The 24,214-nt window shown below is 32.5% G+C and overlaps 2 protein-coding genes, 1 non-coding gene and 2 pseudogenes across 3 annotated transcripts; 4 read left to right on the forward strand and 1 right to left on the reverse strand.

The window, feature by feature from the left end:
* The first annotated feature begins 415 nt into the window (after window positions 1-415).
* Window positions 416-3,767, forward strand: LOC126697653 (sedoheptulose-1,7-bisphosphatase, chloroplastic). The gene is made up of 8 exons (XM_050394733.1): window positions 416-678; window positions 857-976; window positions 1,068-1,253; window positions 2,058-2,139; window positions 2,239-2,460; window positions 2,871-2,971; window positions 3,074-3,145; window positions 3,283-3,767. The coding sequence occupies exons 1-8, from the start codon at window positions 565-567 to the stop codon at window positions 3,562-3,564; spliced, it is 1,179 nt and encodes a 392-aa protein (XP_050250690.1). The 5' UTR covers window positions 416-564; the 3' UTR covers window positions 3,565-3,767.
* A 1,526-nt stretch (window positions 3,768-5,293) lies between these two features.
* Window positions 5,294-6,354, forward strand: LOC126696618 (uncharacterized; annotated as a pseudogene).
* Window positions 6,355-9,656: 3,302 nt separating this feature from the next.
* Window positions 9,657-14,618, forward strand: LOC126697647 (laccase-4-like). The gene is made up of 6 exons (XM_050394718.1): window positions 9,657-9,801; window positions 11,187-11,338; window positions 11,663-11,907; window positions 12,057-12,185; window positions 12,727-13,644; window positions 14,107-14,618. The coding sequence occupies exons 1-6, from the start codon at window positions 9,715-9,717 to the stop codon at window positions 14,235-14,237; spliced, it is 1,662 nt and encodes a 553-aa protein (XP_050250675.1). The 5' UTR covers window positions 9,657-9,714; the 3' UTR covers window positions 14,238-14,618.
* A 4,220-nt stretch (window positions 14,619-18,838) lies between these two features.
* LOC126696620 (laccase-4-like) lies at window positions 18,839-21,484 on the forward strand (annotated as a pseudogene).
* Window positions 21,485-21,999: 515 nt separating this feature from the next.
* On the reverse strand, window positions 22,000-22,072 carry TRNAR-CCU (transfer RNA arginine (anticodon CCU)). The gene has a single exon. It is a non-coding gene; the product is annotated as a tRNA-Arg (tRNA).
* Between the last annotated feature and the right edge of the window lie 2,142 nt (window positions 22,073-24,214).

Raw genomic sequence — 24,214 nt, forward strand, 5'->3', positions numbered from 1 at the left:
TATTGATTTTGGTTGATAATTTGTTAGTACTATATGGATACTTATTTGGATTTTTTTTCTTCTTATACTTTTGCTCCTAACTTGAAATCCTAGATCCGTCCTGCGTTACATGTATCATTAAACAGGTGGAATCATATGACTAAAAGGCAAAAAGCACACCTGTATAATTTTTATAAAGATAAAAAAAACATATAAATAGTTCTATCCGCAAGTAAAAAACTAAAAATGGCAATACGTATGCAGGACTGAATACATGCCATTAGGCACAAGGTTACAAAAAGTGGGCTCACTACCATATCTCTTTTAAAGACCACATAAATCTGAGCGATGCTAATTAACCTTACCCCCATACCACCATATCAGCTATCCATTCAGCATCTGCCACGTGGTGGAACGCAGTTAACGGCTTATCTCCTATCTCAAACTGTCACACACCATTCCTAGTTTCCATGCCCAAAGACAATGCAATAGCAGACTGAAAAATATACTACAAGCAAGTGGCACTCAAGGAAGCATAGTTCTTTCTAGTTTGAAACACATTTTGCACTTTCTAGTTTTATAGACATGGAGACTGGCATAGCATGTTACACGCGTGGGGCATTCTTGCCTAGTGTTACTTCTCAGCATTCAACTGGTCTAGTATCTCCACCATCCATTTCTCCATCTTTCAGCTCAAGGGTATGGAAAATTTGAGTTCTAATACTACATATATGCATGAATTCATGTAAGCCATTCTATGTTATACTTTGTTTTGAATGAGATATAGTTGCACGTTTAAATTGACAGAGATATACTACTATTTTAGTGAACATATATTGTAGCAAATCTGTAAAAGGGTGTGTGATATGCATGACAGAGTTTGAAATCGAGCTCACTATTTGGGGAATCATTGAGAGTGGTACCAAAATCATCTCTAAAAGTTTTGAAGGCAAAGAACTCTTCACTTGTAACAAGATGTGAAATTGGTGACAGCTTGGTGAGTACATGGAAACTAGTTAAAATCTAGTTATGGAGAGGGGGCTTAGGGAGCATAGATAATTATGATTTGGATGATTTTGTGCTTGTAGGAAGAGTTCCTTAAAAAGGCAACCCCTGATAAGGGACTAATCAGGTTGATGACGTGTATGGGAGAGGCAATAAGGACCATTTCTTTCAAAGTGAAGACAGCTTCTTGTGGAGGAACAGCATGTGTGAATTCCTTTGGAGATGAGCAGCTTGCTGTGGATATGGTTGCAGACAAGCTTCTTTTTGAGGTTAGACTTAATTTCCCCAATTAATGTTTTGTAACTTGTCCTTTTATGTTACTTTAATCCTGTTTGGTTTGTGTCAATAAAAACTTTTATGAGGAATGGTAGCTTGAAGGTGTCAAAATTGGTATTTAATATAGAAAAACTACATTTCTCAAAAGGGATTAAATTCTGTAAAGACGTGGTGTAAAACCCATGTTTTACCCTTTCAATCCTAATATGCTACAACATCTTATCACATATTTAAGAATAAACATAACCACTCTCAATCAATTCTAATACCTATATATAAATCTAACCAAATTGGGAGTTTATTGAGATGCTATTAGGAGTGATAGGATATATTGAATTTTAAGTAAAATACTAATGTGACAATATTTTATTGGATAATGTAAAACATGGGTTTTACACCCCGTCCTTACTAAATTCAGACTCTTCTCAAAACTCAATTCCATCAAATGTAAATATGACATTTAAGGTGTTTATATGGTTATCTATGATGTAGGGAATAAAATTATAGTTAAGATGTAGGCTTAGAGCCCTGTACATGCTTATTTGAATGAAGCTTTTATTTAAAGCAAAAAAATTTAACATCTTTAACCTTTCCAGCTACCTATTTGTTTACGAGCAATCCTACTGTGAACTCCATTTGATGCAATTAAACTGTGACATAATCTGAAAATTGCACAAGACATTACGCATTATGGTCGACTAGAAGTCGTTTTCCCCCAAATTCACTTCTGATTCCTGAATTAAATCTGAATTTCTTGAGCATCTATAAAACTTACATATCTCACTTGTGATTTTTAGGCCTTGAATTACTCACACTTCTGCAAATATGCATGTTCTGAAGAAGTTCCTGAACTCCAAGACATGGGAGGCCCGGTTGAAGGTCTGCGATTCTTAACACTAGTGTAAAATTTAAATATTGATATTAGCAATTAACAAGATATATGAAAATATAACTTATGAGGTTTCACAATTTGAACAGGAGGATTCAGTGTTGCTTTTGATCCACTAGATGGTTCCAGTATTGTGGACACAAATTTCACAGTAGGAACCATCTTTGGGGTGTGGCCTGGAGATAAGTTAACTGGAGTGACAGGAAGAGATCAAGTTGCTGCAGCCATGGGAATTTATGGTCCCCGGACTACATATGTTCTAGCTCTTAAAGATATCCCTGGCACCCATGAGTTCCTTCTGCTTGATGAAGGTTTTCTTTCAACAATATGATAAAATTCAAAGGCTTTAATGGAAGATGTCTTGCTCTTTTCTTATTCACTCATTTATGATGGCGGAGAAAAGTTCCTCCAATCCATTAAAATGATTATCCACGTGCATTTTAATCTCATGACTCTAAGTCATCTTAGTATGTTACATGGCCATCAAATAGGTCATGTGATTAAAAGCACACATGGATGATCATTTAAATTGTCACATAATGTGTTGGAGAAGATTTCTCCATAATTAATTTGGATTAAAACTTTTTCTATCTATAAACCATGTTCTTTTAAATGATTTTAAAGGGTTCTCTCCTTCTCAAGCAATGAAATGGTTTCCATTCAGATGAAAGTATCACCCCTTCCCTATTTCTCCCTCTCTTCACATAGTGCATTATGTCAGGAAAATGGCAACATGTCAAGGACACAACAGAAATTAATGAAGGAAAGCTATTCTCCCCTGGAAATTTGAGAGCCACTTTTGACAACCCTGACTACAAGAAGGTCTTATTAATTGCCTAACTTTACAATTATATTATGCATATATATTTTGGGAATCGTGTTATGGCAGAAGACTCAATAGCTTTTTGTTTTATCACCCAACAGCTGATCAACTATTATGTAAATGAGAAATACACATTGAGATACACTGGAGGAATGGTGCCGGATGTTAACCAGGTGTGCCCTTTGCTTTCATACATCCCGTTGCCATGTTTGAATGTTTTAAGTGACTCTCAATTCGAATTGCCTGCAGTGAGACATATGATAAATGTGTTCAAGCACTCTAAATTTCTCCATTATTTCTCTCTCTGCAGATTATTGTAAAAGAAAAAGGTATCTTCACTAATGTGATCTCCCCAACTACCAAAGCCAAGCTAAGACTATTATTTGAGGTAGCTCCTTTGGGACTCTTGATTGAGAAAGCTGGAGGTTACAGCAGTGATGGCAAACAGTCTATACTAGACAAGGTGATCAATAATTTAGATGAAAGAACTCAAGTTGCTTATGGATCCAAGAATGAGATTATCCGATTTGAGAAAACACTGTATGGATCCTCCAGGCTTGAGGCTGGGGTGCCTGTTGGAGCTGCTGCCTAATTGAAATAATATATATTTTTTGTTTGGAACAAAATTATTGCTCATTTACTAAACATGTATTTTCTTCAAATTGTGCTTTTGAAGTAAAAATTAGGTTCAAAGACCAGTACTGACTAGTGAAATGTTGTACTGTAAATAAAACTTTGTTTGGATAGCTTATTTTTTGAAAGCTTATGTTACTATTTAGCTTATTTTTGCTACTATTCATGGTCCCACTACACTTTTTGGTACTATTTATGGATCCCACTGTACTATTTCAGTTAACTTTTACCTTTATCTACAGTACTTTCAGCAAAAAGTTTTCAATTTCAGCAAAATAAGTGGTTCCCTAACAGACCCTAAGGGCACGTTTGGTATAATGTAATAATTATTACATGGAAATAGGAATAAGTATTATAAGGAATACATAAATTGGAATGTAATAAGAATTAATATTCATTAGTTTGGTGACCATTTAGAAATAAAATCCTGAATATGCATCCACAATTTAGTAGAGTATAAAAAGAATGTATAATTAAATCATTTTTAAGTCAAATTTTCTAAAATACATTTCTTTTAGAGTGTTCAAAATAGAGCTAATAATTAACAAGAAGGAAAATTTATTTTCTTTCCTTTTGAAGATATGGCAACTAATGGCTTTTTAGGAAAGTTTTTTAAAATTATTACATAAGGTGAATGAATAGATATTCAGTACTTTTGATAATGAATAATTATTTCTCATTTTGAAGAATAGTTATTCATAAGGAATAACTATTCATTGTAATAAAAACATAACCAAACAACCTAATAGTTATGCCATAGGAATATCTATTATATTAGAGTATCTATTACAGTCTACCAAACATGCCATAAGTGTACCTCCTTGCAATCATCTTCAATGACAAATAGGTTTATCTATAACACACAAAGATAAACGTAAAATTTCTGTAATAAATATCTGTGAAAGGCATTGGTCCATACCAGCGCTGAGATAGCAATCTGTTTGGAATTTCAAAGTGAACTACTGTAATGCTAACATCAAGCAGCTGTTACGTTCCTTTACAGATGACACTTCTTAGGATTTATTTGGGATCTGCTTATTTTGCCGAAACTAAAAACTTTTTGCTGAAAGTACTGTAGATAAAGGTAAAAGTTAGCTGAAATAGTACAGTGTGATCCATGAATAGTACCAAAAAGTGTAGTAAGGCCTATGAATAATAGCAAAAATAAGCTAAATAATAAAATAAGTTAGCAAATTTCATCCATGCCAAACGCACACTAAGACTCTTTGATGGTTTCTAATTAAATGAACTGTTCAATTACAAGGAGCATCCAAATCTGGCCTAAGTTAATACGGAGTTGTCATGGATTTTATCTTCTTGTAACTGTCTCATATGATGTGCCTATTTATCAGGAATGTTTCTTTGAGTACTTGTCTAACACCATACAAAAATTTCAAAAAGATCTGTTTGGAACAAATAGAGATTATTTTTCACTGCATTTCCAAGACAAAATGGGTATTTGATAGTTAAAAAAAAAAAAAAAAATAGAAAACAGCCCATTATTCTTATTTAAATATCGTAGTTCACTAAGAACATTAGCCTTGAAGTTACCCCCAAAAAGCTCCTACTTTTTGTCTTCTAGGAACATACAAAGCCGTACATTGCTTAATTGATTCCCTGACAGCTTATTGTGTCATCTCCCTGCTGATGTCTTCTTATAAGCAACCATCTAGTGCATAGTGCAATATATGGATGGATTTATGAGTACCAACTACCAACACTATTCTTGGATTGTTTGTGAGGGAGGGCACTCTATTGAATTACATTTAGATACAATCAACAACAGAACGAGACACAGATAAGCATGGTACGTAATCAAAAGTTATGTGTTCATTTATTTTGGTAATTGAATGTTATACACATATATATATATATATATATATATTTGTTTTTGTTTACAAGCAACAGAACTAAACACATATAAGTATGGTATGTAACCAAGTTTTCTAACTGGAGAGAATTGGGTTATGGCATTGAGCTACAAGGCTCTTGACGCTATATATTTGTAAGTTATGTAGGTATATTCTTGATCTATTTATTATAAAAATATAGCATTTCAAAATTTCTCAAAGTTTGTAGAGTGGTCATAGAATCATAAGTGTTTACCAGTACAAAGATGTTCATTGCATCTACCTCAGCAGAATTTAAAAATGAACTACCAAATAAGAAAGATTATCCAAACTGCTGGCAAGGAAATTGGTTCTAAGTTTAATCAACAAATTGTGAGTTTCAAATTTTCACTTTGTGGCAGGAATTGGAAATGGGAAATGGGAAATAAAGTGGATCAGTTGGTGGCATTTTAGCTGCACCCATTGACAAAGTGTGGACCATGGTTTGTCGAACTAAAAAGCTACCTGAATGGATGCAAATGGTTGAACAATGCACTGACTTAGTTGGGGAAGAAGGCATGCCAGGCTATGTTAGGCCGGTGTCTGGTTTCATGTTCCCTCAGCAGGATGGAGAAAGGTCATGGATCAAGGAGAGGCTGGTCTCCATAGACTCATCATCACATAGTTATGTTTATAGAATGGAAGCAAGCAATATTGGCTTAGATGGGTCTCTAAATTCATTAAAACTTGTAGATTATGGTGATGATTCAACATTGATTAACTGGTCTTTTGAGATAAACCCTATAGAAGGCGCATGCAAGGACAGCATTATTGATTATCTAGGATTTCTGTATAAATCTAGCATTAACAGAATTGAGAGTGCTATTGAAGCAGCATTCAAACAAGGTGGAGAAGTGTGATTTGTGTGGCCATCTCACCTATGTAATGAATTCCACATGTATATGTGTATGTTGTGGAAAAATGTCAACTTCACAAATGTTTTGTCACCTGATGGAAACATTGGAATTACATCTTGTTATTTTGTATCTGGTTCTTCAACAAATGTCTAGGCAATTCAAACCTAATCAGTTGGAGGGAGTTCTAGAAGAGAAGAGAGGAATTCCAAATCAATATCAGTAAGTGACATTATATCCATTTTCACCAAACAAGAGAAATACAGCTGATATTGTTCTTAAAAAGAAAAAAAAAAAAAAGTGTTTTTTTTTCTTCGAAACAAACGCACACACACAAAAGAAAAAAAAAAAGTGTTAAACTAAGTTTGCTTACAAAAGTTTAAAATGTAACATACGCTAGCTTCAGGTACTATGCCACTAATTCAGGAGAAAGCCAGTCGATCTACTTGATGAAGATTTTCTAGAACTTCTATACTAATCCAACCATTATCATCCTCTTAATTTAAAATGTATCAATTTCACGGTTTAGATTAAATATTATAAATATAGATTGTTTTTATTTTGAAATAAACTGTGTAAAATCAGAAAATGCAAAACAGAAATGCAAGAACTTGCTTTGAGAGAAAAACAACTCTGTACTTGCTTATCAATTTGTTATAAGCAGTTAATCAATAATTAGCAACAAGCTCTGTATATATACACAGAAAACAGGGGCTAAACACAGTGCCCAAAAGTATTAACTAACTACTTAAAACAACAACCAATCAACTAATGACAGGTGGCACAAACTATAACTAACTGCTACAACTAATGCTTAAGTGAAACGGTGCGTTTTTCCTTTGCTTTCTCCCTTGCCGTTTTATATTTACAACCTTTATTCCCACTGTCGTTTTGCTTATATTTTTGTTGCTGCTGTCGCTTAGACCATCTTCAACAAACTATTTTTCTCATTTTCAGATGTTTGGCCTATTTTCCAATTGGTCAACAACATGTCAACATTGATGGTTTTGTACGAATTTGACTATTCATTATCTAATGGGCTTTTTCATTATTATTTTTTTTGAATTCAAGAACTGGGCTTTTAATTAGGGGATGATTTGTTTAATATTTAGTTAAAACATAATTTTCTGCTCCTACGTACTCTTTGTCTTGGCAACAACATTGATGGTTTCTACGAAGTTGACAATTCATTAAGAAATGGGCTTTTAATTAGGGGCTGCTTTATTAAATATGTAGATAATACAGACTACAGAAATTGCTCAATTTTCATAATTTAATTCTTAACTGGGTCACAACTTAATTTGATATTGAGTGGTGAAAAAGTCATGACCTCATTTAGGATGATACATCTTTAAGCAAATGACAATAACTAGTATTAAGCATTAAGGGTCGGCAACGTGTGTACAAATGTACAATGCAAACTTACTTAAATTGGACATTAAATTGGACATTACATTTTAAGATAAGTAAAATCGTGATCTTAATGTGTAAACTTTTTAATAAAATATATATACAATCACTCATGATTTCATGCATTTAGTTGAAACTTAAAATCAAGCTTAGGGCTTTGAGTCAGATGATAGGTACATAAGGTTTTTTATCCACACTATTTTTTTGAGACTTTCAACAGAAAAAATCCAGTGTACACCTTTTCTCTAGTTACCGTTTGGTATATTTGGACTTTGCAATTTGCATGTTCTTAGTCTTCTTCTTTTTATTTTTTCCTCTTTGACTTTTTGTTTTTGTTTTTTTTGACTGGCGGCTAGCTAGTAAAACTCTTGCAAGTAATTGATGAAACAGAAGCAGAATGAGATAAATGTGGGTTTTGATTTATATATTTATTCGTTTTTGTAGGTGAGGCTTTGCTCTTTGTACAACCACATTAAGAAAGGCATGTTTGTGAAAATAAAAAAGGAATGAAAGATACTAAAAATCATAGTGAAAAAGATGTGAAATTTGAAATTTTGTGGAGAGTTGAGCTGTTACTACAAGCTGCATCTAAAATCTTTTTAAGCTTTTTGTCTAGCAAATCAGGCCATTCCAGTTCATGACCTGAAAACCATTGCTCAACTACAAAATTTGAGTTCTCTGAAAAAGATTTCAAACACTTACGGACAAGCATGAATTACCCACCACCACCATCATCATCATCTCCTATACTTGTATACTCTTCTGGAAGAGTATTAGCTCCCAATACATATCCATATATATATGTGGCCAAGCATATTCATTTAAGGCCTATTATGACAAAATAGACCTTTGTTTATTTTCTTTTTTGGTTGGGTTATTGGGGTTGCTGGGTTTAATTTATGGCCATAAAAATTGTTGAAATATATACACATATGATGAGAATTTATAGGATTGGCTGATTCGTATCTTGAAAAAGAATAATTAACTTGGATATTCTGTACACATGCAAGGGATTATTTGATGTAGAGCTCGTATCATTGGAATTTTTGATAAGTTGAATAATCAAAACATCAAGGCAGATGGATGCATATTTCAATAGTTTTATCTGTTAATAGTTATTTTTAGGCCTAAATTTAGTTATTTTATTTTATTATGCTATTTTGGTCTTTTAGCAAAGTTGTAGGAAATTTAAGGTTTATTTTGTCATTTTATTTTTAGATCGAGAAGCCTGTCAAAACTTATAACCCTAAAGAGGCTTTGATAAGTATGTGTTGTTATAGATTGATTTTGTCATACTTGAATAAATTAATTTTCTGAGAATTCCTCAAATTTCTGATGGATTCTAGATCCTCATGGAGCTCATAACATAAGTTTAAATCTTACTAAACACACAAAAGTAAGATACTAATTAAGATTCTACACCCCTCCCACTTGTGTTATTCCCCTTTTGTGTTCTTATTCGATGCGAATGTATCGTAATAGGCTATGAACTGCTACTACTGATGACTTTGTTTCTTAGTTTTTAATATAAATCATTGTTTACCAAAAAAAAAAATTTAAGATACTACAATGAAAGCCTATTAATAAAAGGTGTCCTATATATGAAAAAAGTACAAAAATATGATTTTGAAGGCTCTTTCTCAGAGAGAGAGAGAGAGAGAGAGAGAGAGTTGCGCTGTGTGGTTGAGAGGTATGTCTCAACTCTAATATGGGTTTCAGTCAATTGAAAACGGCAACAAGAGCTTATTAGCTTCACTTATGCAAATGGACAGACTACTTTGTGTAACATGAAAGAAAACTTGGGTAGAATTCATGGCTGGCACTCTTCATTCACCTACCAATCTAAAACGACATGACATCAAAGATTTACTACTTTATAAGTTATGGTGGTTAGTCGTACCACATTAAGTCAGAATTAAAGGTCTTCTAGAGAGAGAGAAAGAGAAAGAGAGGAACATGGCTCCTTGGTTTCGGGCATTGTTACTGGGAGCTTTTTTATTTCCAGCATTGGTTGAGTCCTTGGTTCGTCACTACAAGTTCAGTGTAAGTGCATTTTCTAATATATACTTTGTTGCATTTTCTTGCAACACACATAAGAAGTTAGGAATGCCATGCAATATAATAACGTAAGAAAGCTTGAAATGCCATGCCATGCCATCATTATTGCCTGTGATGGATGGAAATTGCTTTGCTCGTTGCCATTATTGCAGATTGCTGGGTGAAAACCAACGACCCAGACATTATTATTCTGGGCCATATTCAATTTACATTGTTAAGTTTGGTTTTATATCATAGACTTTATGCTATATCAATCACAACTTAAGAAACATGCATTTTTTTTTACATATAAAATAACTAAAATTTAAAACGAAAAAAGAAAAAAAAGGAATGAGTAGGATAAAATATTTTTATAAAGTGGCATAAAGTGTTTTATAATGAAGGGTGGATGCAATTATCACCTTACAAATAGAAAGAAAAGATCAGAAGAAAAAAAGAGAGAGAGGTTAAATTACCAATTTGGTCCTTCAAGCCTTCAACTATGAATTGTGTTAAGTTACTCCTCTAACTTTCAGAATTACATCAATTTTATCATTAGATATCTTCCATCTCTTAAAATTTTAACTAAGTTAACTAATGTGACCAAATGAGAATCATGAGATATATATGTGTTAAAAGGTTATTATAGGAAGTGTAAAATTTTCAAAATTAAGCAAATCAATTTTAACTATAAATTTTGTTAAAATTAAATGAACAGGAAGCCCAAGAATAAAATAGATTTGATTTTGAAAATTGAGAGATTAAAGTGTCTATTTTGCAAACGATTTTGTTAGTCCATCATCATCAATGACTTTCGCAATTTGGGCATGGTTAAGAATAAATGAAAAGCAGGTAAAAAAAGTATAGTAACATTAACATTTTCCTTCCTTAAGCATAACCAAAAAAAGAAAAAGAAAAAGAGGGGGTATTGGTAGTTTTTAATTTTTTTTAATCTTATTGGTAATTTATCATATATATATGGATTGTGAAATTAATTAAAGCCTGTTTAATTGAAACAAAAGAACCCATGGTATGGAATACGAAATTACAATATTTTTCGAATTAAAAATCTTTGTTGCACTTTTTTATACTCCATTAACAGTAGCCTACCACAAGGTTCTTATTTTATTTTCATGTATTTTTATTCTTATATTTATATGTAACATGAAAGGTAAAGCTCTTATTTCACTTTTGCCTGAAAATCACTTTGACCTTTATATTTTAATACTCCTTTTTAGATTTTAAGATAGAAAAGAACACTACATGTAACAATTAAAATTCCATTTTTCTCTTTAGCCAAATAAAAACTAATAATCAAAGTTATATTCTTCAAACAGAAATTTCATCACTTTATATATACGTAAAGCTCTAACACTGGGTACTTTATATAGGTGGTCTCGAAGAACATTACAAAACTATGTGCAACAAAATCCATTGTCACTGTCGATGGGCAATTCCCTGGGCCAACTCTGTATGCAAGAGAAGATGATACCGTGATAGTAAGGGTCACCAACCATGTTACAGACAACGTCACAATCCACTGGTGAGAACAATTCTGCCTCCATTTTCAACGGATAATATTGGAATTTAGTGGGAACAAGGATATCTCACATTTAGTCCACTAATCACCAAAAATAAGTCTAGGGACATAAAAATTTTCACACTTATTGAGATAACATAACATGTCACTAACTAGATCATATGAAAGTAACGTTACTTCAATCATAACTTGACACGACAACAGTTTTGAAAAATATTGTAAATTTTTTTGTCCTTGTATCTTTACTCATCACCAAAATGCACAAAAGCCTATTAAAATTTGTATGGGTGACTAATTGTAGCTATATACTATTACTTGAAATGACAGGCACGGTGTAAGGCAGTTTCTAACCGGTTGGTCAGATGGGCCTGCATATATCACACAATGTCCTATACAGCCAGGGCAGAGCTATATTTACAACTTTACACTCACTAGCCAAAGAGGCACACTTTTTTGGCATGCACATATCTCCTGGCTAAGGGCCACAATACATGGTGCTATTGTTATCTTGCCCAAGAGAGGGATTCCTTACCCATTTCCCAAGCCTGATAAGGAAAAAATCATCATTCTAGGTGAGCTAAAATGTTTATTTGGATTGTTTTGATAAGGTTTTTTTAGTACTTGTGAATTGTAATTCTAAACTAATCAATAATCATAGACTACAGCTTAAGTTATCCTAGTAAAATGTAGCTATTAATGTGATTTTTTCTTCGAATTGTAGCCGAATGGTGGAAAGCGGACGTTGAAGCTGTGATCAATCAAGCTACCCAATCTGGTCTTCCACCAAATGTATCAGATACACACACCATTAATGGTCATCCAGGACCCGTTCCTGGTTGCTCTTCTCAGGGTACTGACATGGGGTATACATTATCTTGTTATGTCTTTAGAGTTAATAATATACCATCTTAATTCATATGTTTTCTTTTTACTAAAAAAATATTGCACCCTTTTGATTCGTTTTTCAAAAGAACAAGCAAAAAAGTCTGGTTGTGTTTCACTAAGAAACACAACCCTTGAAACAAATTCGAAAAACAATTTTAAGGACTAAGAGTCATGTAATTAAATGGCATTATTTAGTTCTCTCTATGGTGAGAACCTGAGTTCAAACTTCAAACCCCCCATCCCCACTTATTGTAAGCAGAAGTATGAAAAACAATCTGTTAAATGCAGACAATCATTGGAAAATTTTCAAGTAAATCTAGGGTAGCATATCCCCAATAGACTTTTTAAGCTTTAATGTACAAAGATAATAGCATACATATTACCAGCATATGGCTTACCATTAATTTTTTACAATTAATCCTACCACTTTTTTTTTTTTCTTTTCTTTGGGTGAAATTTAATCCTTTCTTGCCATGGTCCTTTAATCTTCCTTTCTACAAGTGCAGGTTACACTTTACATGTTGAAAGTGGTAAGACCTATTTACTACGAATCATCAATGCAGCAGTGAATGACGAGCTCTTCTTCAAAATTGCTGGTCACAATCTAACAATTGTTGAAGTCGATGCCTCCTATGTCAAGCCCTTCCAAATTGACACAATATTCATCAGTCCTGGCCAAACCACAAATGCCCTTCTAACTGCTAATCAGGGTATTGGCAAGTACATAATAACACTCTCACCTTTCATGGATGCACCTGTTGGCCTTGACAACTTGACCAATTATGCCACATTGCGCTACAAAGGCACCCCTACTAATCCCCCAACCATCTTAACCAGTGTTCCTGCTCAAAATGCTACTCCAATAACATATTCTTTCATTGACTCACTTCGAAGCCTTAATTCGCCACAATACCCCACAAAAGTCCCATTAACCATAGACCATTCTCTCTTTTTCACCATGGGGGTTGGTGTTAACCCATGTGACACATGTGTCAATGGAAGCAAGCTCGTGGGAGATATTAATAATGTTAGCTTTGTGATGCCAACAATAGGTCTCCTTCAAGCATATCACTATGACATACCAGGAGTTTACACAGTTGATTTTCCAGCAAACCCCCCAATACCTTTTAACTATACTGGTAACTCAACATCTAATCTCCAGACCAATAATGGCACAAGACTATATAGGTTGTCATTCAATTCAACAGTCCAGATTGTGCTTCAAGACACTGCTGTAATAGCACCAGAGAACCATCCAACCCATTTGCATGGGTTTAATTTCTTTGTGGTTGGGAAGGGATTAGGGAATTTTGATAAAAATAAGGATCCACAGAAGTTCAATCTTGTTGATCCCGTTGAGAGGAACACAGTTGCAGTACCAACTGGTGGATGGGTAGCAATCAGATTCAAGGCAGATAATCCAGGTAATTAAACTTACAGCCTCATCAAGCTTTTTCTTTGGAAATTAATTTGAAATGCTTTTACATTTCTTTGGAATCACCATTGATGCTGACTCCCAAAAGAATGGACTATGTTTTAAAAATTAATAGTGCCATGCAGTCCGCAAAGAAGTGGCATAACCAAGAACAAATTTTCTCACCTTGAGCTTCTTCTTTTCCTGTAAAATATAGATAATCATTGACTAGGCTACTGAACAACTACATGCGACAAACTAAAAGTCATAACTTCTTGAAGTTTTTCAAACAAATTATTCTTAGGAAAATGTTAAAGTTACTATTAATTTTACTACAAAATACGTACAAACTAACTTGCCAATGAAAATAATTAATGCCCACTTCTATGACATAGCATTCCTCTTATCCTTAACAATTATTATGTATCCAAAAATTGATCCAATATTCTACATTGGTATCTGCACTCTGCAGGTGTTTGGCTCTTGCATTGCCATTTGGAAGTACACACAACGTGGGGACTAAAGATGGCATTCATAGTAGAAAATGGGATGGGCCCGAATGAGACTCTACCACCACCTCCAAGTGACCTTCCCAAGTGCTAGAATACTCAAGTTTTTACATCAATGCTTGAGACTTGACATCGGAAGAGAGGGCCAAGTAAATGTATAAACCAGCCAAAGATGCACAAAAACCTTGACATAACCAATAAACAACAAAGAAATGGCTGGGTTGTTTTTGGGAGGGGAAAGAGAGGAACCGCCCAAAGAGAGTGAATAAGAATAGTCATGCTGTACAATTTCAGTTTCCTTTTTTGTTTTTACTCTTTTCCTTGTGGTTTGTAATTAATTAATTACACTTTGAGTGCATAGAGTGTATGTGCTTGGTAGAGTTTAGAAAGATCTTTCATGGTGATTAATCTCATGTTTTAATTGTTTGGTACATAAATTAATTCCATATTTAAATTTCAAACTTTTGAATATTTATTATTTGTTGTATGGAGCATAAACTTTTTGTTGCTATATCAATAAACCTAACCATTGCACACCCTTGGCATAATAGTCATTCCACAAGTACAAAATTTTTATTAGATGGGAGTGAGGGTAAGGGCTGAGGTTTAAGTCTCTAAGAAGAAGTTTCACACACACATATATACTTAAATTAGGTTAGAGTAGAATTTCTATATTGGTAAAAAAAAAAAAAAACTAAACTTATATAATAATGAAATTAATAAGCAAGAAAAAAAAAATTTATGGAAAGTGCCGCGAGGTGCAACAAACATTATTCAGCATTAACAAAATAAAAAAAAATACATATAATAACTTTTTAATACATTTCAAGATCAATCATTTATGATTTGTCAAAATGAAATTTTCCGTTTTTTTATATCACAAACATTATCTATAATTGATTTTATAATAAATTTCACAACTCCCTTTCGATGCACATAATCAAATAGTTCATTATAAAAAGAGAAATGATATGTCTACAACATTTTTAATGATTATTATTGTTATGGCAAAAAAGTAATTTTAGGGTTAGTTTCAAATTTAAACCAATAACAACTAACCACCTGTGATTTGTTGTAAAAATGTTATAAAAATGTTGTAGATGTAGCATCTCTCTTATAAAAATCATCTTCAATTTGTGACAATATTTATGGCTAAATATGCTTATTTCCTTGCAATATAAATTAGAAGAGTAACCATAAGAGCATCTCCAATAGCATCAGCAAACATAAAATACTCTCTATTTTAGAGAGTATAACCACAAAATGCTGCTCCAATGGCCTCCCTATACATGAAATTTTTTTTGGTTCATGAACAGTAGCTCATCAAGTCTGATGAGCTACTGTTCATTCTTCAAATCCTTTTTTACTATTATAATAATTAGATGTTGAATAAAAAAATGTTGGAAGATGTGTAGTTGTTAAAAAAAGAATAAATAATGAATGAAGAAATAATATTTAAATGAGATAGAGAGTTTGTTGGAAAGTGTATTTGAAAAAGTTGGTAGATAAAGGTAAAAGTCACTGTTCATTCTCCAAACAGTACAAAAATTTGATGATTCTGCTGGAGATGCTCTAAGTACAACCCCTCTATAAACAAATTGATAGACTACTATTTTCAGGTTTTAAATTGCCATTAGCAAATTTCATAAATTTTTGTTATGTAAAATTTTGTTGATAAAACTTGTTTACAAACAAATAATATTAATTTTTTCTATGTTGTGTGCCTTTGAAAAATGATTTCATAATGACAAGTAAAGCATCTCATCCATCTTCTCTAAATTTTATGATAAACACTTTAGTGGATGAAACTGGATGAATGACTGCCTTCACATGATTTTTCAGTAAGTCAGTAACTTTATGAAGAAAGTTAAAATAATTTCCTATATTCAGAAAAAGCACAATTTTTTCTATCCTTAACCTTCTTCTAATTCGTCAACAAGTAAATGCATTATATCTATGAATTCCAAATAGGTTTTTAAAAAGAAATGATGGTAAAAAAAAGTTTACATTTTTATTGGGTAAATAGTCATTCCATGAATATCATAGAGCATGAACCATGAAAGGTTTTTTTTTTTTTTTTTTGCTAGGTAATTGTTTATGCGGGTGCGGAGGCTCAAACCCCCTAGCTAACAGTTTCATGATAAACCGAGTACCACTTGGGCTATAAGGCCCGGTGGTATGAACCATGAAAGGTTGATAGTCATATTTATTATCTCACTCTATATCTAAGATTCTTCTGACTAATAACTAGTTAGTGTTACTGCTGCCAAATAAAAAATAAAATTAAAAAAAAATAAAAAAAGTCTTAGGATACAAATTTTGCCACCACCATGATATGTTCACCCAAAAAAAAAAATGTTAACATTAGATCTCTTAAACTAAATAATTAAAGGGTCATGCCAATCACAGATTCATGTGACTATATTATTTCTTGGGCTACCTTCCAATTTAGTAGGTTAATTACTTATTTTTCAGTTCGGAGGGCCAAATATAAATATTTATATCCTAACTATCATGTTATATATATTAAATAGAGATAGAGGGTTTTGTTAATGGGCATAACAATATACGGGCATAATAATATGCACGGTAACAATAGCTTTTTTACTGTTTTTTTTTTGGTACAATTTTTTGCTTTTTTTTTTTTTTACTTTTGCAGCTTTATACTATTTTGTACGCATTTTTACAACTTTTTACAGCTTTTTGAATGAAAACTTGAAAAGTACATCCTTAACCAGCACCACACCCGTGCTGGTCAAGGGGGCCGTCCCCTTGGTCTAACTTCAAGCATAGCTCTGTGCCTTTGTCTCTGCTACTGAGCTACAGCCTACAGGCACACTTGTCCTGTGTTCAGAATTGCCATGACAAAAGTAGGTGAAGTGAAGATATAACCCGTCAGAAATTTTTTTTAATATATACAAATGTTTACCCATATCAATGGTTGAATAAAACTTTTGATTAAATGATTTTTTTTTTTTTTGTCTTTTTGTTTATGAATAGAATTGTCATTCCCTTGCTGCTTGGGCCCTGTTTGTGGTTTGAGATTGGGTGCAATTGTTAAAAGCAACTGCTCTATGCAATTACACAACTTCCTTCACAAATTTTTTTTATATTTTTAATTTTGTACTTTTTTTTTAATATTTTTTTATTTAATGGCTAAGATTGAAAGTTATAAAAAGTAACTTTCAATCTCAACCGTTCATTTGCTACTACACTGGATCCTAACCTCCTATTTGTAATAGGCAGATGGCTACAACCCCAGGTCTTTTCCTTAATAAAATTTTGTATTACTAAAAATAATAATAAAAAAAAGAAGAAGGAAAGAACTGAATATGGGACGTACTATATGGTTGAGAGGGAGAGTGGTCCTAAATGATATAGACTTACTTCATATGGTTTGATTGCTCTTTTTTATTATTAGAAAATCAATTTTAAACGATGATTTATCATTCCTAATGGCATGTTTGGATTGAGAAGAGAAAAAAGAAGAGTAGAGGAAAGTAGAGTAGAGTTGATAAAAAATATTTTGATTTACCAATTTATTTAGTTCAACCAACCTTACCAAAAAATAAAAACCCATACAAAACCTGTTTGCGGCAAGTTTTGATTTTTTCCCTCTGAGTGATAAACTGCTCAAGTTCCACATTAATTACCAAAACTAAAAAGTTCTACATTTAATCCCATTATTTTAAAACAAAACGCATCTATGTTTGATAATTATCCTTTTCTGATTTTGGACTTACACAATACTTCAATACTTTACATTTGGCTTGAAAATGGTTTCACACCGACCTACCAAAGCAATTTAGGGTGTGTTTATTTGGAGATAATATAGGATGGATGGAAAATTTTGGAGAGAAAATGGGAAATAAAACTTTTTTAGAGTGTGTTTGGTTGAATAGGGAGAAATGAAAATAAATGGTGGGGTCCGGGTGTTTTCTCCCCGAACCTACCAAAAAGTTTTCTCCTCAAAATGGAAAAAAAACTGAAGAGAGAAAATGAGATTGCTTAATGGACAAAAATGTCTATGTGCAAATTTGTCCAACTCCTTTCTTATTAATTCTCAAAAAAAAAAAAAAAAGGTTCCTTTTTTTTTTGTGCTTTTCCGGGCACGGTGCCTTTTTTTTTTTTTGTTTTTTTTCCTTTCCTAAGCGTTGTCTTTTTTCTTTTTAATTTCTTGGGTTGTGGGTGTGATTTTTTTTTTTTTTAACTAGACATTTTTTTTTTTTGGGACATGATTTTTATTTTTTATTAAATTGGGTGATTGATTTTTTTTGGTTGTTTGTCACTTTTTTGTTTAATTGGCCATCATTTTTTAACAATGGTATATGAGTAAATTTATACAAATTCACTTTTTTCATCCATCCACTTTTCTACTCCCAACCAAACAAAAATGAGATAAATTAAAATATTTTCTATCCTCCTACTTTTCTATCCTCTCACCATTTTCTATTATCTCATTTTTCCACATCTCCAACCAAACGAACCCTAATTTGGGTTGCAAGGCCAGCCTTAGGCCTAGGCCATTTCGGCCATGGCCTAAGGCCCCCAAATATGGGGCAGTAAATTTTTTTTTTTTAATTAAAGAAAACGTGTGAGTTAGGTGTATATTTTTTCCCAATCTTAAGAAGACCTAAAATATTAGAGTTATACTAGCATATTTCAAGTTTGATTACGTAGGTTTTACAAATTGATATGTCACCATTGAAGTAATTCAATAATCATTTATTCTTTTGTTGAAGTATTACCTCATTGCCACATTAGTTTGTAAGCTTTTTGTAGTAAAATTTGTAATAAGCTTATTATTTTCTCCACACAAAAAAACAAAAAATAATAGAAATACAACACAGTCACCATTACGTGTATGAAAAACACTAAAGCTAATACAAATTTTAGGAAAAAAAATTTACAAACTGATGTGACAGAAATATGATCGGTGTTACTTAAATAATATAATAAAATGAATGTTTGAATAACTTTTCTTTTATTGGTGATATGCCAGTTTGTAAAACCTATATAGTAATTATCATTAGCTCACTTTGGGTGAATTAATTATATTAATAAGTAAGAATTAATAATAGATTTGAAATTAAATAAAAATAAATAAATATTATTTAAATGAAATTTAGATGTAAAAAGGCCCCTATAAAATTCTCGCATTAGGCCTTAAACAATCTTGGGCTGGCCTTGTTGGGTTGTTACTACTCAATTGAATGAGGGAGACAATTATGAAATAATTTGTAAAGAGTCATGTAACTCAATGACATTATTTAGTTCTTTTAATAGGAAGAACATAAGTTCAAAACCTCCATCCCCACTTATTGTAAGCGAAAATTTGAGAAAACAATATGTTAAATGCAATCAATTGTTGGATATTTTTTCAATAAATCTACTTTAGCATATCCCCATTCCCTAATAGAATTTTTTAACTTTAATGTAAAAAGATAATAGCAAAATTGTTAGAGTTGGCTCATATTTGTATTTGGGCCATTGGTCAAAGGTTTATTTTGAAAATTTGCATCAAGTGCGGTTATGCTATATAAATATTGTTGTAACCCTAATTTTTTATGTAGTACACAAACTGTAGAACCATGTAAATTCTTTGTATTGATTTCTCTGTTCTCTCGTCTTTGATCTTGCTTAACCGATTTTTCATAACAAAAATACATTAGCAGCACATATGACATTATGACTTACCAATTTATTGATTACACTTAATCCTGCCACTTTTTTTTGTTTTTTCTTGGGTGAAATTTAATCCTTTCTTGGCGATTTGGCATCTTATATGCCCCATATAACAAGAAACTAAAAGGTTGACATGGTTTTTGCCTTTGCCTTTCTACAAGTGCAGGTTACACTTTATAATTTGAAAGCGGCAAGACCTTTATATTTACTACGCATATTTATCATGCAGCAGTAAATGAAGGGTTCTTCTTCAAAATTGCTGGTCAGAATCTAACAATTGTTGAAGTTGATGCCTCCTACATATGTCAAGCCCTTTCAAACTAACACAGTATTAAACTATTAATCGGTCCTGGCCAAACCACAAATGCCCCTTCTAACTACAAAACAGGGTATTGGCAAGTACATAATAACACTCTCTCCTTTCATGGATGCACCTATTGGCCTTGACAACATGACCAATTACGCCACATTGCGTTACAAAGGCACCCTACTAATCCTCCAACTATCTTAACCAGTGTTCCTGCTCAAAATGCTACTCCAGTAAAAGCCCATTAAACATAGACCATTCTCTTTTATTCACGGTAGGTGTTAGGGTTAACCCATGTGCTACATGTGTAAATGGAAGCCAACTTGTGGCAGATATTAATATTGTTAGCTTTGTGCTACCAACAACAGCTCTCCTTCAAGCACATTACTTTAACATACCAGGAGTTTTCACAGATGATTTTCCAGGAAATCCTCCCATACCTTTTAATTATACTGGTAACCCACCAACTAATATCCAGACCATGAATGGCACAAGACTATATAGACTGCCATACAATGCAACAGTCCAGATTGTGTTCCAAGGCACTGCTGTAATAGCACCAGAGAACCATCCAAGCCACTTGCATGGTTATAATTTCTTTGTGGTTGGGAAGAGATTAGGGAACATTGATTCAAACAAGGACCCCCAGAAGTTTAATCTTGTTGATCCTGTTGAAAGGAACACAGTTGCAGTACCAACTGCTGGATGGATTGCAATCAGATTCAAGGCAGATAACCCGGGTAAAACATTTGGATTAGCTGATTTGCTTTCGTACAGATTTTTAATGTTTCACTTTTTTAGATACAATTGTCCGACTTTCTGCAAATTCAACCAAAAGCTAATCCAAACGCACCCTGATTGTCTTTTTCTTTTTCTTGATAATGAGGTTACACCTTCTAGTATGTCTTGTCATGGAAAAAAAACAAAAAACTTTAGGAAGTACTTTCAATTTTCTTTAAAATCACTATTGATGCTGACTCCTGAAAGGAGTGGACTTGTTTTTAGTTAGAAGCTAACTAGGGCCATGCAAAAAGATGTGGCATAACCAAGCACAATGTTTCTCAATTACTTGAGCTTCTTTCTTTTCACTGATTAGGCTACCGAACAACCTTCTGTGACAGTCTAGAAACCATAATTTCTTGAAGTTTTTTCAAATTAGACTTAACAATTATTTGTGTACCCAAAATCTGATTCAGTATTCTACTTTGATGTCTTTAGGTGTTTGGTTGTTGCATTGCCATTTGGAAGTACACACAACGTGGGGACTTAAGATGGCATTTCTAGTAGAAAATAGGGAGGGGCCAAATGAGTCTCTACCACCACCTCCAAGTGACCTTCCCAAGTGCTAGAATGTCATATCCAATCAGTTTTTACATCAATGCTGAGACTAGACATCAGAAGAGAGGGCCTGCCTAGTAAGACAGCTAAAGATACACAAAAAAAACTTTGACATAACCAATAAACAACAAAGAAGTGATCATTGTTTATACTTTTCTACGAGGGGAAAGAAAGCTACCCTTCCAAAGGGTGTGTGAATAAGAAAATGGGCAAAAAGTTAGTCATATCCTGTACAATTTCAATTTTTGTCTTTTGTTTTTTTACTCTTGTAATTGTGAGTTGGAATTTCTACTTTTTAAGTGCATATAAGAGTGTATGTAATTGGTAGAATTTAGAAGGATCTGAGTGATGATTAATCTCATGTTTGGATTTTACACTTTTGAACATTTATTATTTGCTTCATGTATGGAACAGAAAGTTTTTGTTTTGTTTTTGCTAATGTAAAAAACCTTAAACTTTAATAGTGTAATTGAGAAAGAAAAGAAATTATGAGATAGCTGCAAAAAGACAAAGTAAGTTAAAGAAGCGCGCCAGGTAGGGGTCGAACCTACGACTTTCTGCTTAGGAAACAGACGCTCTATCCACTGAGCTACAGGCGCAGCTGTTTTGTACCCGTGAAGTTAGCATTAAAAAACACTAAATCTTAAGTCACATTCAGCATAGCTACGACAAAATATTCTGACAATGACAAAGATAGGTGAATTGAACATATAAGTTAACCCTGTCATACCAAAACAGAACACTTCGATTTGGCTTAAAATCGATTTCATAATGACATACCAAAACACGTTTCTATTGGATTCTTACTACTCAATTGATTGAGGGAATCAAACTCAAACAATTGGCTACACAGCTCATTTTCAATTTTTGTTTTATTAGATCATGTTAATTAAGCCCAATTCTTCTACAAAAATGTTAATTAAACCTAATTAAATTTGAGATTAGTTCCATAAAAACCAATTTACGAGTAATTCATTATTTACCTCACTCCAATATAGACTTAGTAAAATTAGAATTGCACTTGTTAACATGCCCAGCCATTGAAGGATAGAAACATGTATGAGTAGGTATTTTTCGAAAATGTAAAAAAAAGTCAAGGTTCTTTTGAATCCTAAACGTCTCTGTTATACACAATGAGATGCTAATTAGTTGAGCAATAAGGTTCTTAAAAATTTTATGTTTTAATGTCAAGTGCACCTGAAGCTAATCTTTAGATTATAACATCCAATTTTTCATTTCTTTTTTTAATTTTTTTTTAATCATTAGACTAGTGAAAGGTTAAAGTTAATTATCATACTAGAAATTTAAAATTTTATGTATTATCTAATATTTATATTTTAAGTTATTTTCTTTGTTCTTTTATTTGTATTAAAAAAAAAAAAAAGAAGAAAAAATGTTCTAAGCTTTGTTTTTATTATCTATTTTAGTATTAAACAATAGTATGAATCGTAACAAATTTAACTAACCAAACAAAATCCGAGTACGGTCACGAGAATAATAGGCTAATAGCTAGTATTCAATAATCCACATCTAATAAGCTCAAATCCCGACCATTCAACTTGACTCATATGCCACGTCTATGTAACTATGCACTTGACAGGAAAAAAAAAAAAAAAAAAAAAAAAAAAAAAAAAAAAAAAAAAAAAGGAAGTAATAATGTTTACTTCACTTTAATTGGGAGGGGTCCAAAAAGTTGATACCCAAACTCCTTAAGATTTTTTATTAAAGATACAAACCAAGACAACCCTTTGATGTATAAACTACAGAACCTTGGTTGATCAACCATAAACTAATCATCAATACTGTTATCCAAAAGATGGGCTATAATTCAAAATTAAATTAAAATCAGATCAAATTTTATGAAAAGTCCAAACCCATTTATTACCTTATATATTATGACTTAGGCTTGACATTTCTACATTAACTTTTTCTCACATTCTCCAAAATATGGGCTGGCATCATAAAATAGGACACACACTTTGAAAGACTCTCTCTACAATCTTCCTGATTATACTCTTATTATTAAAGGTACGTTTGGTTGAAATGATGAAAAAGTGAGATGATAGAAAAGATTTTAATTTTTCTCCTTTTTGTTTGGTTGGGAATGGAAAAATGGAGGGATGAAAAAAGTGAGTTTGTATAAATTTATTCATACACCATTATTAAAAAATGATGGCCAATTAATACAAAAAAGTGACAAACAACCCAAAAAAAAAAAGCAATCACCTAATTTATTAAAAACTAAAAATCATGTCCCAAAAAAAAAATATCATGTCTAGTTTACAAAAAAAAAAGGCAAAGTCCGGGAAAAAAAAAAAGAGGCAACGTGGCCACCAAGGAAATCAAAAAAAAAAAAAAAAAAAAAAAAAGGAAATGAACTGGACATGGGTATCTTTGTCCACTAAACAGCCTCATTTTCTCACTTCAGTTTTCTCTCAAATTTGGGAAGAAAACTTTTTGGTGGGCACAAGGAGAAAGCACCTACGCCTCACCATTTATTTTCCTTCCTTCCCACCCAACCAAACACACTCAAAAAAGTTTTCTTTCTCATTTTCTCTCCAAAACTTTCCATCCACCATATTTCACCTCTAAACAAACACACCCAAATGTCACATCAAATTACTCTTTCCTCTTCCTATTGTTGATAGTATTTTTGCACAAAAGTAAATTATTTCTACACCATCTTATTTTATATGGTGAAATTTATTATAAATAAATAAATAAACATTTTATATGATAGA

This window comes from Quercus robur, chromosome 8, assembly GCF_932294415.1.
Source record: "Quercus robur chromosome 8, dhQueRobu3.1, whole genome shotgun sequence".
In the NCBI taxonomy this organism is placed as follows: domain Eukaryota; kingdom Viridiplantae; phylum Streptophyta; class Magnoliopsida; order Fagales; family Fagaceae; genus Quercus; species Quercus robur.

Coding starts and splice junctions, on each gene's coding strand:
- LOC126697653 (XM_050394733.1), top strand. CDS start 565: ATGGAGACTGGCATAGCATGTTACACGCGTGGGGCATTCTTGCCTAGT. Junction 679..856: donor CTCCATCTTTCAGCTCAAGG/GTATGGAAAATT, acceptor TATGCATGACAG/AGTTTGAAATCGAGCTCACT. Junction 1,254..2,057: donor CAGACAAGCTTCTTTTTGAG/GTTAGACTTAAT, acceptor TGTGATTTTTAG/GCCTTGAATTACTCACACTT.
- LOC126697647 (XM_050394718.1), top strand. CDS start 9,715: ATGGCTCCTTGGTTTCGGGCATTGTTACTGGGAGCTTTTTTATTTCCA. Junction 11,339..11,662: donor GACAACGTCACAATCCACTG/GTGAGAACAATT, acceptor TTGAAATGACAG/GCACGGTGTAAGGCAGTTTC. Junction 12,186..12,726: donor TCCTGGTTGCTCTTCTCAGG/GTACTGACATGG, acceptor CTACAAGTGCAG/GTTACACTTTACATGTTGAA.